The sequence below is a fragment of the Giraffa tippelskirchi genome, chromosome 10, assembly GCF_054371585.1.
Source record: "Giraffa tippelskirchi isolate mGirTip1 chromosome 10, T2T-mGirTip1v1.2.pri, whole genome shotgun sequence".
Classification (NCBI taxonomy): domain Eukaryota; kingdom Metazoa; phylum Chordata; class Mammalia; order Artiodactyla; family Giraffidae; genus Giraffa; species Giraffa tippelskirchi.
Genome location: NC_137284.1, coordinates 150,144,062 through 150,158,323, shown reverse-complemented (window position 1 = coordinate 150,158,323; position 14,262 = coordinate 150,144,062). Strand labels below are relative to the sequence as shown.

Sequence of the window (14,262 nt, the reverse complement as noted above, 5' to 3'; positions counted from 1 at the left end):
TGCAATCTTCTGACTTACTCAGAAATTACTTATCATCTGAATTAGTTACTTTACCACTCAGCTTGATCCTCATGAGTAGCATAATGTAAAAAACAAACTTGGATTCTTGGCCTGAGTATCTGAGACCTACTCAAAACTTTGGCAGGCAAATCTTGTACCCCTCTGTATCTCTTCATTCCTCAGTTCCCCCATCTCATAGGAGAGTTGAAAATTTAAATGAGTTAACTCAAACAAGACACTTAATAAGAGTTTAAACATATATTATTAGAGATTTGAAAGCCATTATTGGAGAGTAACTTTTGGATCCAGTCATCATAATGAAACATTAATATCCTACTGAAATAAGGAACAGAGAGTGTGTACAGCAACAGATACTGGGTGTTTCCAGTAAGAAATATCATCTCTTGCCTGAATACATGAGAAATGGGACCTGTTTGGCCAGAAAATATTTTTGAAAATCCACAAGGGCAGGGAGTCAACACATGGGAAAGGAAGATCAAGCTACTGGCAAGCAAACCACTTACCTCTGCCTTCAGGACTGTTTTATTTGTAGAAAAGGCATTTGAGTCACATGTCTGTGAAGTTCACTGTAGCCCTTGAGCCAGATCATGCACTGCATGGATGATTAGCTGATTCCTCTTCTCTGACACAGTCATGAGGAAAACCAAGAGACACCAGAGCAGGACGGTGAAGGAGACATAGACGTGGGTCTTGGAGGTCAGAGGAGTCCAGGCCACACCATGGGGAGAGGTAGGGGTCCTTAGAAACGCCCAGAAGATCTTGTAAAGAAAGGCTTAGGGTCCAGGTAAGGCATTCAGACCCTCATACCTGGACCAGTGGTTTCATTCCTCCTTCTTTCTCATTTCCACCTGAAAACCCTTTTCACAACTAATGAAGTCTCTGGCCTAGAACTCTCTAGAACTCAGAAGTGGAATCTGTGTTCTCCTCCTCAACATGGCCTTGGAGGACTAGGATAGATTCTCCTCCACAGGGACCTCATCAGGAGGTGAAGCCCAAACACACAGCTCTCAGCAGAGAAGTTTATGACAGACTTGCTTCTGCAAGTCAGGGCTTTTACTTTCATTTGAATCCAACCTTCTTCCTGCAGACATAAATCATGATCAGGGTACAGAACTGTATATATCACCTCTACAGATCTTCTCCCTGGAGATTTTAGTGTTTGTTGTTTTCCTATCTGCAGGTGAACCAAGGAATCCATTTCCCATGTTTGTTCATTAAGTTCTTTCAGCATACCATGGGAATTATTGTGTCCAGTTGCTTGGGATTTGTGTGTGTTTGTGTTGGGATTGGATGAGTCAAGATGTCTCTGAACTATATAACACTCTGGCAAAGAAACTAGAAGATTTAATTTCATGTTCTAAATTAGTTTCTTTCAATTCCACCACTCTAATGGCAAAAAGTGAAGAGGAACTAAATAGGCTCTTGATGAAGGTGAAAGAAGAGAGTGAAAAAGCTGGCTTAAAACTCAACATTCAAAAAACTAAGATCATGGCATCCTGTCCCATCACTTCATGGTAAATAGATGGGGAAAAAGTGGAAACAGTGACACATTTTATTTTCTTGGGCTCCAAAGTAACTGTGGACAGTGGCTGTAGCCACAAAGTTAAAAGACAGTTGCTCCTTGAAAGAAAAGCTATGCCAAACCTAGACAGCATGTTAAAAAGCAGAGACATCACTTTGCTGGTAAAGGTCCATATAGTCGAAGTTCTGGTTTTACAGTAGTCATAGATGGATGTGAGAGTTGGACCATAAAGCAGGCTGAGCACCAGAGAATTGATGCTTTTGAATTGTGGTGCCAGAGAAGACTCTTGAGAGTCCCTTGGACAGCAAGGAGTTCAAACCAGTCAATCCTAAAGGAAATCATCCCTCAATATTCTTTGGAAGGATTGATGCTGAAGCTTAAGCTCCAATATTTTGGACACCTGATTCATAGAGCTGACTCAGGAAAAGATCCTGATGCTGGGAAAGACTGAAGGCAAAAGGAGAAAAGGGTGACAGAAGATGAGATAGTTACATAGCATCACTGACTTAATGAACATGAATTTGAACAAACCCTGGGAGATAGTGAAGGACAGGGTAGCCTAGTGAGCTTCAGTCCTTGGTGTCCCAAAGAGTTGGTCAGGATTTAGTGACTGAACAGCAACAACAACAATACAGGTATATGTATAATTGAATCACTTTGCTGCACACCTGAAGCTAACACAACATTGTTAATCAACTATACTCCATGGGTAAACCTATGACTGGTTCATGTTGATATTTGGTAGAAACCAACGCAATACTGTAAAGCAATTATCCTTCAATTAAAAATAAATAAATTTTATAAAACTACACTCCAATATAAAATATTAAAAATAAACATAGGAGACAAAGGGTGTGCTTACACTTTTCTGGTGATGCTTATTGGTCAGTTAATCAACAAAGATTTCCTGAGGGCCTTGTCTGTGCTTAGTTTTGCTCTAGATATGATGAACACAGCAATGAGGAAGGCCAAGTTAATGCTTACAGTGATTTTTCATGTTAAAAATAGTAACTTTACAGGGAGGATAGCCTTAGTTAATGAATAAGGCTATGGAAAAAAGATACAATGGACTGAAAAGTGAAAGTTGTTCAGTCGTGTCTGACTCTTTGCAACCCCATGGACTGGAGCCTACCAGGCTCTTTTATCCACGGAATTCTCCAGGCAAGAAGAACACTGGAGTAAGTAGGCGTTCCCTTTTCCGGGGCATGTTCCTGACCCAGGGATCGAACCGGGGTCTCCTGCATTGCAGGTGAATTCTTCACCAGCTGAGTTAACATGGCAGAAAATTACCTAGTCAAGACAAGTGAGACTCTGAAATACACTGGTTTTTGAGGAAGTGATGTTTGAGACCTGATAAATCAGAAGTCTCGTTGAAGAGAATTCCATGTCTTATTCTTTTTATGCTCCTTGTTGATTAACATGCATTCTTGATCTATTTAAATCAATCTATTCAAATGTATTAGTGTTTCTCTGGCAACTAACAATTTTGTATACTAATTTAAAAATCTTTCCCTTCTGTATTTCCTAAGAGCTTTAGAGTTTTGCCTTTGACACTTAGGTCTTAAAAACACTGCGACTGAGTTTTTTCATGCATGATTGAGTATCTGCATGGTTACTCAGTTGTGCCAGAGCTGTTGCCTGCAACACCCCTCCCTTTCCTCAGTGATCTACCATGCCACAGCTTTCATACAGCCAGTCTCTAATCATAGACATCAGCATCTATGCTTTATATTCTGTTCAGTTTTTTTACTGGTCAACCCGAGGATGAAGACTGCACTGTTTTACTTATTGGCACTCTGTAGCAGATATTGTTACCTGGAGAATCGATTCCTCTCACCTTATACTTAATCTTTTTTAAATGTATTTGGACTAGCCATGGCAGCATGTGTGTTAGAATCAGCTTGTCGAATTCTAAAGTGTTCTGCTTATACCTACAGGTTCCACTGGGATAGTGTAAGATACTAACATTAAATATGTTAATCAGCTTGAGGAGATTGAATCATTTAAATATTATGTTTCTCAATCTGAAAACTTGGCACATCTCACATTTCATATCTATTTAGTTAGCACAGTGCCTCAATAAATTTTTCTAATTGTCTCTTTATAGATTTATTACTCAGATGGTAAAAAGTCTGCCTGCAATGCGGGAGACCTGGGTTTAATCCCTGGGTTGGGAAGATCCCCTGGAGGAGGGCATGGCAACCCACTACAGTATTTTTGACTGGAGAATCCCATGGACAGAGGAGCCTGGTGGGCTACCGTCCACAGGGTCGCAAAGAGTTGGACATGACTAAGTGACTAAGCACCCACTCTTAGATATATTCCTAAGTATTTTAAAATTAAGTCCTGCTTTTAATGGTAGCATTTTGGGAAAAATTCATTTTAATTATTTGTTATATAAATATATAATAGATGTTTATATCGATTTTATATCAAGTTATCTTGTTCAAATTTCTCACAGTTTCACTAATATACAAAAAGATTCATTTGGATTTCCTACAAATGCCATCACACTATTTGCACATGATTATGATTTGTTTGGGCTTCCCTGGTGGCTCTGTGGTAAACAATCCACCTGCCAATGCAGGAGATCCAGGTTCAATCACTGGGTCAAGAAGTTCCCCTGGAGAAGGAAATGGCAATCCACTCCAGTATTCTTGCCTGGGAAATCACATGGACAGAAGAGCCTGGTGGGCTACAGTCCATGAGGTCATAAAAGAGTTAGACATAACTTAGCCACACAACAATAACAACATAATTTATTTATTCCTTCTCATGTGGGTATCTCATGTGACAGATACCCACATACATATATATCTCTTCTTTTTGTTTAACTCTACATGTTAATATCTCTAATAAAAATCTGAAAATAAGAAAAACAAGTAGTGATGGTGTACATCTTATTTTACTTATTTTTTATTCTATGGAGAAAGATACTAGCATTTTACCATTAAGTATAATGTCTGATACGTGAATGTTTATGGTACTGGGGTTTTTTTTGATAAATCTTTTTCTAGGAGTGTTTATTGTTATGCTAGGTGGTAAAGAGCTTTATCATGAACTGATGTTAAATTTTGTCAAACACTTGCTTTGATCTACTGACAATGGATTCTTTCATTTGTTAAGGGGTTAATTTTTTTCTTTCTTTGAAAGTTACACAATTTTTACATTTTAAAGATTAAAAACTTTATCATAATTTAGTATCTTTTTATTACTTGATTTACTAATATTTTAAGATATTTGCACCTGTGTTAAAGAATAGGATTAGATTATAATTTTCTTATTTATGATGTTTATTTCAGGTTTGCTATCAATGACTAAATATAAGAGTATTTATTTTCTCAGTTTTTAAGAATTTCGAAAATACAGGGTGCTAATTGTTAAATTAATGGTTTCAAAAGAGCATTCAAAGGTCCAGAGTCATGAAGACAGGCTCACACAGGACACTCCACACCATCCCTCACACTGACCTCTTCTTCCCCAGAATTTTTCTCAGGGCACCTTTCACCTCTGTGTTTCTCAAACTATAGATTAGGGGATTCAGCATAGGGTTGAAAAGGCTGTAAAACAACGACAGAATCTTCCTTTGTTCCTGAGAATGGCTGGCATTTGGGGTCATGTACAAGATGATGGCACTGCCAAAGAAGAGCCCGACCACGCAGAGGTGGGAGGAGCAGGTGGAGAAGGCCTTCCTGCGGCCCTCACCTGACTGGATCCTCAGGATGGCAACCAGGATGCGCGCGTAGGAGACCAGCACCAGGCAGAGGGGCCCGACTAAAATGCAAACACAGGATGCAAAGATGATAATTTGATTCAGCCAAGTATCAGCACAAGCCAACTTGAGGACAGATAGGATTTCACAAAAGAAGTGGTTGATTTCATGAGGCCCACAGAAGGGCAGCTTCAGGATGAGAACTAAGTGGACAAGATCCCAGAGAAAGCTAAATGCCCAGGAAGCACTGGCCAGGACAGTGCATACTCTCCAGCTCATGATGAAAGTGTAATGTAGGGGGTGGCAAATGGCCACATACCTGTCATAGGACATCACCACCAAAATCAGGCACTCTGTAGCAGCAAAAGCCAGATATAAAAATGTCTGCATAATGCAAGGAACAAAGGAGATGGTTCTTTTCTGACCCACAAGATTTGCCAGCATCTTGGGGACATTGTTGGAGGCATAGGACATGTCGATGATGGCCAAGTGTGAGAGGAAGAAGTACATGGGGGTGTGCAGTCTTGAGTCTAAGCAGATTAGCCCCAGGATGACTCCATTCCCCAGGAGGGTGAGGGTGAAGAAGAGAGAGAAAAGTCCAAAGAGGAAATACTCCAGTGCTGAATCGACCTGGAATCCCAGGAGGGTGACTTCTGTGATCCATGTCTGATTGCCTCCCATGCTCCTAGGTAGAGACAGAGAAGCCCAAGGCTTCAATAGGAAGGTCAGAGCTGTAGGGAAATCAAGACACAAAATACCCTCTGAGTGTAACAAAGTGAGCATTTGGAAATGCATTACTTTGGGTGGGTTTTCTATAACTTATTTTTAGATATGCTGTATACACAAACTTGGCGTGATCATACAAATCAGAAACAAATTCCCCTTGTATCAATGGATAATAAGATATGTAAAATATATTATAGAAAATAAAATATATGATAACGATAAATGCATTATTATATACTTTATGTAATAGTTATACATACAAATACAGACATGCACTGATTTGTAAAATTCAAGTATCCTGGCTTCCCTGCAAAGGTGTGAGTGTTGATTATTAATGTGCTTAGAAGAGAGATAACCCTGACAGGCCAAAAATTCTAGTGAAGAAGAGATCAGTGTGAGAGATGGTTTGGAGTGTCCTGTGTGAGCCTGTCCTCATGACCCTGGATTTTTGAATGCTCTTTTGAAACCATTAATTTAACAAATTAGCACCCTTTAGTTCCATTTCCTAATCTTGCTTCTCTTCTTGGTTCAAGAAATAAAGTGTTTATGGTACTTTATGTTTATGGTATTTACATGTTGCTTATTTTTCCACTTACCTTCTTATATGCTTTTCTATCCACTTATTTCAGATTTGAATTCCCTTATTAAATAACCTCGCAATTTTGTAGTATTTCAAACTTTGCATACAATTCCTCTCAACAGTGGACTAATATTCCATAGAAGCATCTTCTGGCACCTCTTTCCCATCTCCAGAGTTTGAAATTTTATTTTATTATCTTATTCACTTTTTTGTCAGCACCTGATCCTGAAACTTAAGCGTAAGTGAAAAATTATTCAGTTCAATTCAGTTCAGTCGCTCAGTCGTGTCTGACTCTTTGCGATCCCACGAACCGCAGCACGCCAGGCCTCCCTGTCGAACACCAACTCCTGGACTTTACCCAAACTCATGTCCACTGAGTCAGTGATGCCATCCAACCATCTCATCCTCTGTTGTCCCCTTCTCCTCCTGCCCTCAATCCTTCCCAGGGTCTTTTCAAATGAAATCAGCTCTTTGCATCATGTGGCCAAAGTAAGGGAGTTTCAACTTCAACAACAGCCATTCCAATGAACACCCAGGATTGATCTTCTTTAAGATGGACTGGTTGGATCTCCTTGCAGTCCAAGGGACTCTCAAGAGTCTTCTCCAACACCACAGTTCAAAAGCATCAATTCGCTGGCACTCAGCTTTCTTTATAGTCCAACTCTCACATCCATACATGACTACTGGAAAAACCATAGCCTTGACTAGACGGATCTTTGTTGGCAAAGTAATGTCTCTGCTTTTTAATATGCTGTCTAGGTTCATAATAACTTTCCTTCCAAGGAGTAAGTGTCTTTTAATTTCATGGCTGCAATCATCATCTGCAGTGATTTTGGAGCCCAAAAAAATAAAGTCTGACACTATTTCCAGTTTCCCCATCTATTTGCCATGAAGTGATGGGACTGGATGCCATGATCTTAGTTTTCTGAATGTTGAGCTTTAAGCCAACTTTTTCACTCTCCTCTTTCACTTTCATCAAGAGGCTCTTTAGTTCTTCTTCACTTTCTGCCATAAAGGTGGTGTCATCTGCATATCTGAGGTTATTGATATTTCTCCCAGCAAACTTGATTCCAGCTTGTGCTTCTTCCAGCCCAGCGTGTCTCATGATATACTCTGTATATAAGTTAAATAAGCAGGGTGACAATATACAGCCTTGACATACTGCTTTTCCTATTTGGAACCCATGTGTTGTTCCATGTCCAGTTCTAACTGTTGCTTCCTGACCTGCATACAGGTTTCTCAAGAGGCAGGTCAGATGGTCTGGTATTCCCATCTCTTTCAGAATTTTCTACAGTTTATTGTGATCCACACAGTAAAAGGCTCTGCATAGTCAATAAAGCTGAAATAGATGTTTTTCAGGAACTCTCTTGCTTTTTCGATTATCCAGTGGACATTGGCAATTTGATCTCTGCTTCCTCTGCCTTTTCTAAAACCAGCTTGAACATCTGGAAGCTCATGGTTCACATATTGCTGAAGCCTGGCTTGGAGAATTTTAAGCAATACTTTACTAGCGTGTGAGAGGAGTGCAATTGTGCGGTAGATTGAGCATTCTTTGGCATTGCCTTTCTTTGAGATAGGAACGAAAACTGACCTTTTCAAGTCCTGTGGCCACTGCTGAGTTTTCCAGATTTGCTGGCATATTGAGTGCAGCACTTTCACAGCATCATCTCTCAGGATTTGAAATAGCTCAACTGTAATTCCATCACCTCCACTAGCTTTGTTTGTGGTGATGCTTCCTAAGGCCCACTTGACTTCACATTCCAGGATGTCTGGCTCTAGGTGAGTGATCACACCATCGTGATTATCTGGGTCATGAAGATCCCTTTTGTACAGTTCTTCTGTGTATTCTTGCCACATCTTCTTAATATTTTCTGCTTCTGTTAGGTCCATACCATTTCTGCCCTTTATTGAGCACATCTTTGCATGAAATGTTCCCTTGGTATCTCTAATCTTCTTGAAGAGATCTCTAGTCTTTCCCATTCTATTGTTTTCCTCTATTTCTTTGTATTGATCGCTTAGGAAGGCTTTCTTATCTCTCCTTGCTATTCTTTGGAAATCTGCATTCAAATGGGTATATTTTTCCTTTTCTCCATTGCTTTTCGCTTCTCTTCTTTTCACAGCTATTTGTAAGACCTTCTCAGACAGCCATTTTGCTTTTTTGCATTTCTTTTTCTTGGGGATGGTCTTGATCCCTGTCTCCTGTACAATGTCATGAACCTCTGTCTATAGCTCATCAGGCACTCTGTCTATCAGATCTAGTCCCTTAAATCTATTTCTCACTTCCACTGTATAATCATAAGGTATTTGATTTAGGTCATACCTGAATGGTCTAGTGGTTTTCCCTTCTTTCTTCAATTTAAGTCTGAATTTGGCAATAAGGAGTTTATGATCTGAGCCACAGTCAGCTCCCGGTCTTGCTTTGCTGACTGTATAGAGCTTCTCCATCTTTGGCTGCGAAGAATATAATCAATCTGATTTTGGTGTTGACCATCTGGCGATGTCCATGTGTAGAGTCTTCTCTTGTGTTGTTGCAAGAGGGTGTTTGCTATGACCAGTGCGTTCTCTTGGCAAAACTCTGTTAGCATTTGCCCTGCTTCATTCTGTACTCCAAGGCCAAATTTGCCTGTTATGCCAGGTGTTTCTTGACTTCCTACTTTTGCATTCCAGTCCCTTATAATGAAAAGGACATCTTTTTGGGGTGTTAGTTCTAAAAGGTCTTGTAAGTCTTCATAGAACCATTCAACTTCAGCTCTTCATTGTTACTGGTCAGGGCATAGACTTGGATTACTGTGATATTGAATGGTTTGCCTTGGAAACGAACAGAGATCATTCTGTCATTTTTGAGATTGCATCCAAGTACTGCATTTCGGACTCTTTTGTTGACCATGATGGCTACTCCATTTCTTCTAAGGGATTCCTGCCCACGATAGTAGATATAATGTTCATCCTATTTAAATTCACCCATTCCAGTCCATTTTAGTTCGTTGATTCCTAGAATGTCGGTGTTCACTCTTGCCATCTCCTGTTTGACCACTTCCAATTTACCTTTATTCATGGACCTAACATTCCAGTTTCCTATGCAATGCTGCTCTTTACAGCATCAGACCTTGCTTCTATCACCAGTTGCATCTGCAATTGGGTGTTATTTTTGCTTTGGATCCATCCCTTCTTTCTGTATTAGAGTAGATGAAATGAACACAGGCACACTTATTGTCTTAAATTCAGTTCAGCATGGTGACATTTCTGCAGCCTTTTAGAATATGAAATTCAAAAGGTGAAAATAAACTTACATTGTCTGTGGGTGTTTTTCAAGATGACGCCTGCTTTTTAATTACATTTTGTTGAACTCTTTTCTGTTTTCCCTTTATAACATAATACAGAGGCCAATTTGAGAATCTGCTGTGAAAAGAACCTTCAGTTTTTGCAGCATCTTCCCATCATATCTCCTGAATTTCTTCCTCATCACCTGCTACCATGCTGACTACCTACTGCTGTTCTGTGGATTCTGAGCCAGTTACAGGGAGTGGGGTCAGCTGGAGCATCCATTGGTTAGTTCTCTCTAGGGAGCTTGTCCTGGGAGGTGCCCAGGTCTATCCATAGGAGAGCGGTCATGAAAGGGATGGGTGGCAACATTACACTGAGAAGCCTTGTAACCAGATGCTGTCTCTTTACATTTCCTCACATTTTTTCCAGAGACTGCCTGACATGGAGCAAAGAGATGTCGTGGTTAATTACCACCCTTAAAACACCAAAAGTACAAAAAACATAAAATATGTGTTGATGGAAAAGCATTACGAAGGGAAAAGAACAGGGAAAATAATAGAAAGTGACTTGGTTTGGAGAGGCTCCTTTAGCTGGGATTGTCAGAAGAAGTCTTCTTAAAGAGGAGACACGTGGGTGGAATATAAGTGATAAAGGAAGCGGCACTTGACAACAGCCAAAGTGGACTGCTTCCTGCACAGGGAATAGTAAAGGCAAAGTCTTAGGCAGGAAGGGCTTGGTGAGTAACGGGAACAGAAAAAAGTCTAATCTACATGAAACATAGTGACCAAGAGGTAGGAATTATTCACTGTTTTCCAGTTTATAGTTTTGAAAATTTAGAATTGATATAAAGTTTGAAAGCTGGAGATTAACTGAAATTTTGGCTAATTGTATAATATATAATACCATTGTTGTTGTTTAGTCACTAAGTCGTGTCTGACTCTTTGTGGCCCCACAGACTGCAGCATGCCAGGCTTTTCTGTCCCTCACTATCTCCTGGAGTTTGCCCAAGTTCAAGTCCATTGAATTGGTGACGCTACCCAACATCCTCCCATGCATTAAAAAGGATAATATACATCTTTATAGGGTGGAATGAAAATTTTTCCACATAAAGTCAAAGGATGTATGTGTAATATGATTCTATTTATATTTTAAAATACTAACATACACAATATGTCCTTAAGGCCTATTTAGATATATGTAGGAAGATTCTTAAAGTTACACATGAAATCTCAATTGATTAACTCTAGAGAGTAACATAATGGAGGGTCTTACATTTTGTATGTATTGTTTGCTTACTATAGTTTTGTTTGTTTTTTAATAAACCTGTGCATTATCACAGGATAAAATAAGACATTCATTTAAAAAAATCTAGTATTTAATATAAGTTGACTGGTTCTGTGATGACCTACAAGATCTTCTAGAACTAACACCAAAAAGATGTCCTTTTCATCATAGGGGGTTGGAAAACAAAAAGTTGGAAGTCAGGGGAAACCTGGAGTAACAGGCAAGTTTGGCCTTGGAGTACAGAATGAAGCAGGGCAAAGGCTAACAGAGTTTTTCAAGAGAACACACGGATCATAGTAAACACCCTTTTCCAACAACTCAAGAGAGGACTCCTCACATGGATATCACCAAAAGGTCAATACTGAAATCAGATTGATTATATTATTTGCAGGCTAAGATGGAGAAGCTCTATACAGTCAGCAAAAATAAGAACTGGAGCTGATTGAGGCTCAGACCATGAGCTCCTTATTGCAAAATTCAGGTTTAAATTGAAGAAAGTAGGGAAAACCACTAGGCCATCCAGGTATGACTTAAATAAAATCCCTTATGATTATACAGTGGAGGTGTTGAATAATAGATTCAAGGGACTAGATCTGGGAGACAGAGTGCCTGAAGAACTATGGACACAGGTTTGTAACATCGTACAGGAGGCAGTAACCAAACCATCCTAAAGAAAAAGAAATGTAAGAAGGCAACATGGTTGTCTGATGAGGCTTTACAAATAGCCGAGAAAAGAAGAGAAGTAAAAACCAAGGGAGAAAGAGAAAGATCTACTCAACTGAATGCACAGTTCCAGAGCATAGCAGAGAGAGATGTGGAGACCTTCTTAAGTGGACAATACAAAAAAAATAGAGGAAAACCATAGAATGGGAATGGCTAGAGATCTCTTCAAGAAAATTGGAGATATCAAGGGAACATTTCATGCAAGGATGGGCAAGATAAAGGACAGAAACAGTAAAGACTTATCAGAAGCAGAAGATATTAAGAAGAGGTGGCAAGAATACACAGAAGAACTATACAAAAAAGGTCTTAATGACCTGGAAAACCATGATGGTGTAGTCACTAACCTAAAGCCAGACATCCTGGAATGTGAAGTCAAGTGGGCCTTAAGAAGCATCACTACGAACAAAGTAATGGAATTCCAGTTGAACTATTTCAAATCCTAAAAGATGATACTGTTAAAATGCTGCTCTTAATAGGTCAGCAAATTTGGAAAATTCAGTAGTGGCCACAGGACTGGAAGAGGTCAGTTTTCATTCCAATCCCAAAGAAGGGCAATGCCAGAGAATGTTCCCATTACCACACAATTGCGCTCATTTCACATGCTAGCAAGGTTATGCTCAAAATCCTTCAAGCTAGACTTCAGCAATATGTGAACTGAGAAATTCCACATATACAAACTGGATTTAGAAAAGGCAGAGGAACCAGAGATCAAATTGCCAACATTTGCTGGATCATAGAAAAAGCAAGGGAATTTCACAAAAACATCTACTTCTGCTTCATTGACTACGCTAAAGCCTTTGACTATCTGGGTCACAACAAACTGTGGAAAGTTCTTAAAGAGATGGAAATACCAGACCATCTTACCTGTCTCCTGATTAACATGTATGCAGGTCAAGAAGCAACAGTTGAAACCTTACATGGATCAACTGACTGGTTCAAAATTGGGAAAAGAGTACATCAAGGCTATATATTGTTGCCTTGCTTATTTAACATCTATGAGGAATACACCAGGTGAAATGCCAGGTTAGATGACTCACAAGCTGGAATCAAGATTGCTGGGAGAAATATCAACAAGCTCAGATATGCAGATAATATCACTCTAAAGGCAGAAAGTGAAGAGAAACTAAAAAGCTCTTTATGAGGGTAAAAGCTGCTGCTGCTGCTGCTAAGTCACTTCAGTCATGTCCGACTTTGTGTGACCCCATAGACAGCAGCCTACCAGGCTCCTCCGTCCCTGGGATTCTCCAGGCAAGAACACTGGAGTGGGTTGCCATTTCCTTCTCCAATGCATGAGTGAAAAGTGAAAGTGAAGTCACTCAGTCATGTCCGACTCTTCGTGACCCCATGGACTGCAGCCTACCAGGCTCCTCCGTCCATGGGATTTTCCAGGCAAGAGTACTGGAGTGGGTTGCCATTGCCTTCTCCGAGGGTAAAAGAGGATAGTGAAAAAGCTGGCTTAAAGCTCAACACTCAAAAAACTAAAATCAAGGCATCCAGTCTCATCACTTTATGGCAAGTAGAAGGGAGAAAAGTGGAAGCAGTGACAGATTTTCTCGTCTTGGGCTCCAAAATCTCTGCAGATGGTGACTGCAGCTATGAAGTTAAAAAGATGATTGATTGCTCCTTGGAAGGAAAGCTATGGCAAATCTAGACAGTATTAAAAAGCAAAGATATCACTTTGCCAATACAGATCGGTATAGTCAAAGCTATGGTTTTTCCAGTAGTCATGTACAAATGTTAGAGTTGGATCAAAAAGAACGCTGAATACTGAAGAATGGATGCTTTTGAACTGTGGTGCTGGAGAAGACTCTCGAGAGTCCCTTGGACAGAAAGAGGATCAAACCCGTCCATCCTAAAGGAAATCAACTCTGAATATTCTTTGGAAGAACTGATGCTGAAGCTGAAGCTCTAACACTTTGGCCAACTGATGTGAAGAACTTACTTATTGGAAAAGATCCTGATGCTGAGAAAGATTGAAGGAAAAAGGAGAAGAAGGCAGCAGAGGATGATATAGTTAGATAGCATCACCAATGCAATGGACATGAATTTGAGCAAACTCTGGAAGATAGTGAGCACAGAGGAGCCTGGAGTGCTGTAGTCCATGGGATCACAAAGAGTCAGACGTGACTTAGCGACTGAACAACAACAATAACAATATAAGGCTAAAGTTGTACATATTCCTGCTGAAAACAACTAATACCACGTATAACCAAAATCTCAAGTTTGAGTAGATTTTCTTAGAGCTTCATATGGGAGGAATAGTCATGACATTCTGATATAGTTAACTTTTGGCAGGAAAGGGGAAATTGAAAACCTCAATCTCATTTTTCTTTAGAGATTTTTTTTTTTCTGAATTGTCCAAATAGGGAAAAAGATTAAGATCTTCCATTGAATAAAAGGAGAAATAAATTATAAATCAGGTTGAAAATT

The 14,262-nt window shown here is 39.7% G+C and overlaps 4 protein-coding genes across 8 annotated transcripts in view; all 4 read right to left on the bottom strand.

Moving 5' to 3' along the window:
• LOC145523729 (olfactory receptor 2A14-like) overlaps positions 1-14,262 on the bottom strand; it is a 350,514-nt gene that overhangs the window by 6,478 nt on the left and 329,774 nt on the right. The window lies entirely within an intron of this gene.
• OR2A7 (olfactory receptor family 2 subfamily A member 7) overlaps positions 1-14,262 on the bottom strand; it is a 343,842-nt gene that overhangs the window by 157,012 nt on the left and 172,568 nt on the right. The window lies entirely within an intron of this gene.
• The window catches only part of LOC145523730 (olfactory receptor 2A12-like), a 231,101-nt gene that overhangs the window by 44,271 nt on the left and 172,568 nt on the right, over positions 1-14,262 (bottom strand). The gene's annotated exons all lie outside the window — the stretch shown is intronic.
• On the bottom strand, positions 5,004-5,936 carry LOC145523731 (olfactory receptor 2A12-like). The gene has a single exon (XM_081534517.1). The coding sequence runs from the start codon at positions 5,934-5,936 to the stop codon at positions 5,004-5,006; it is 933 nt and encodes a 310-aa protein (XP_081390643.1).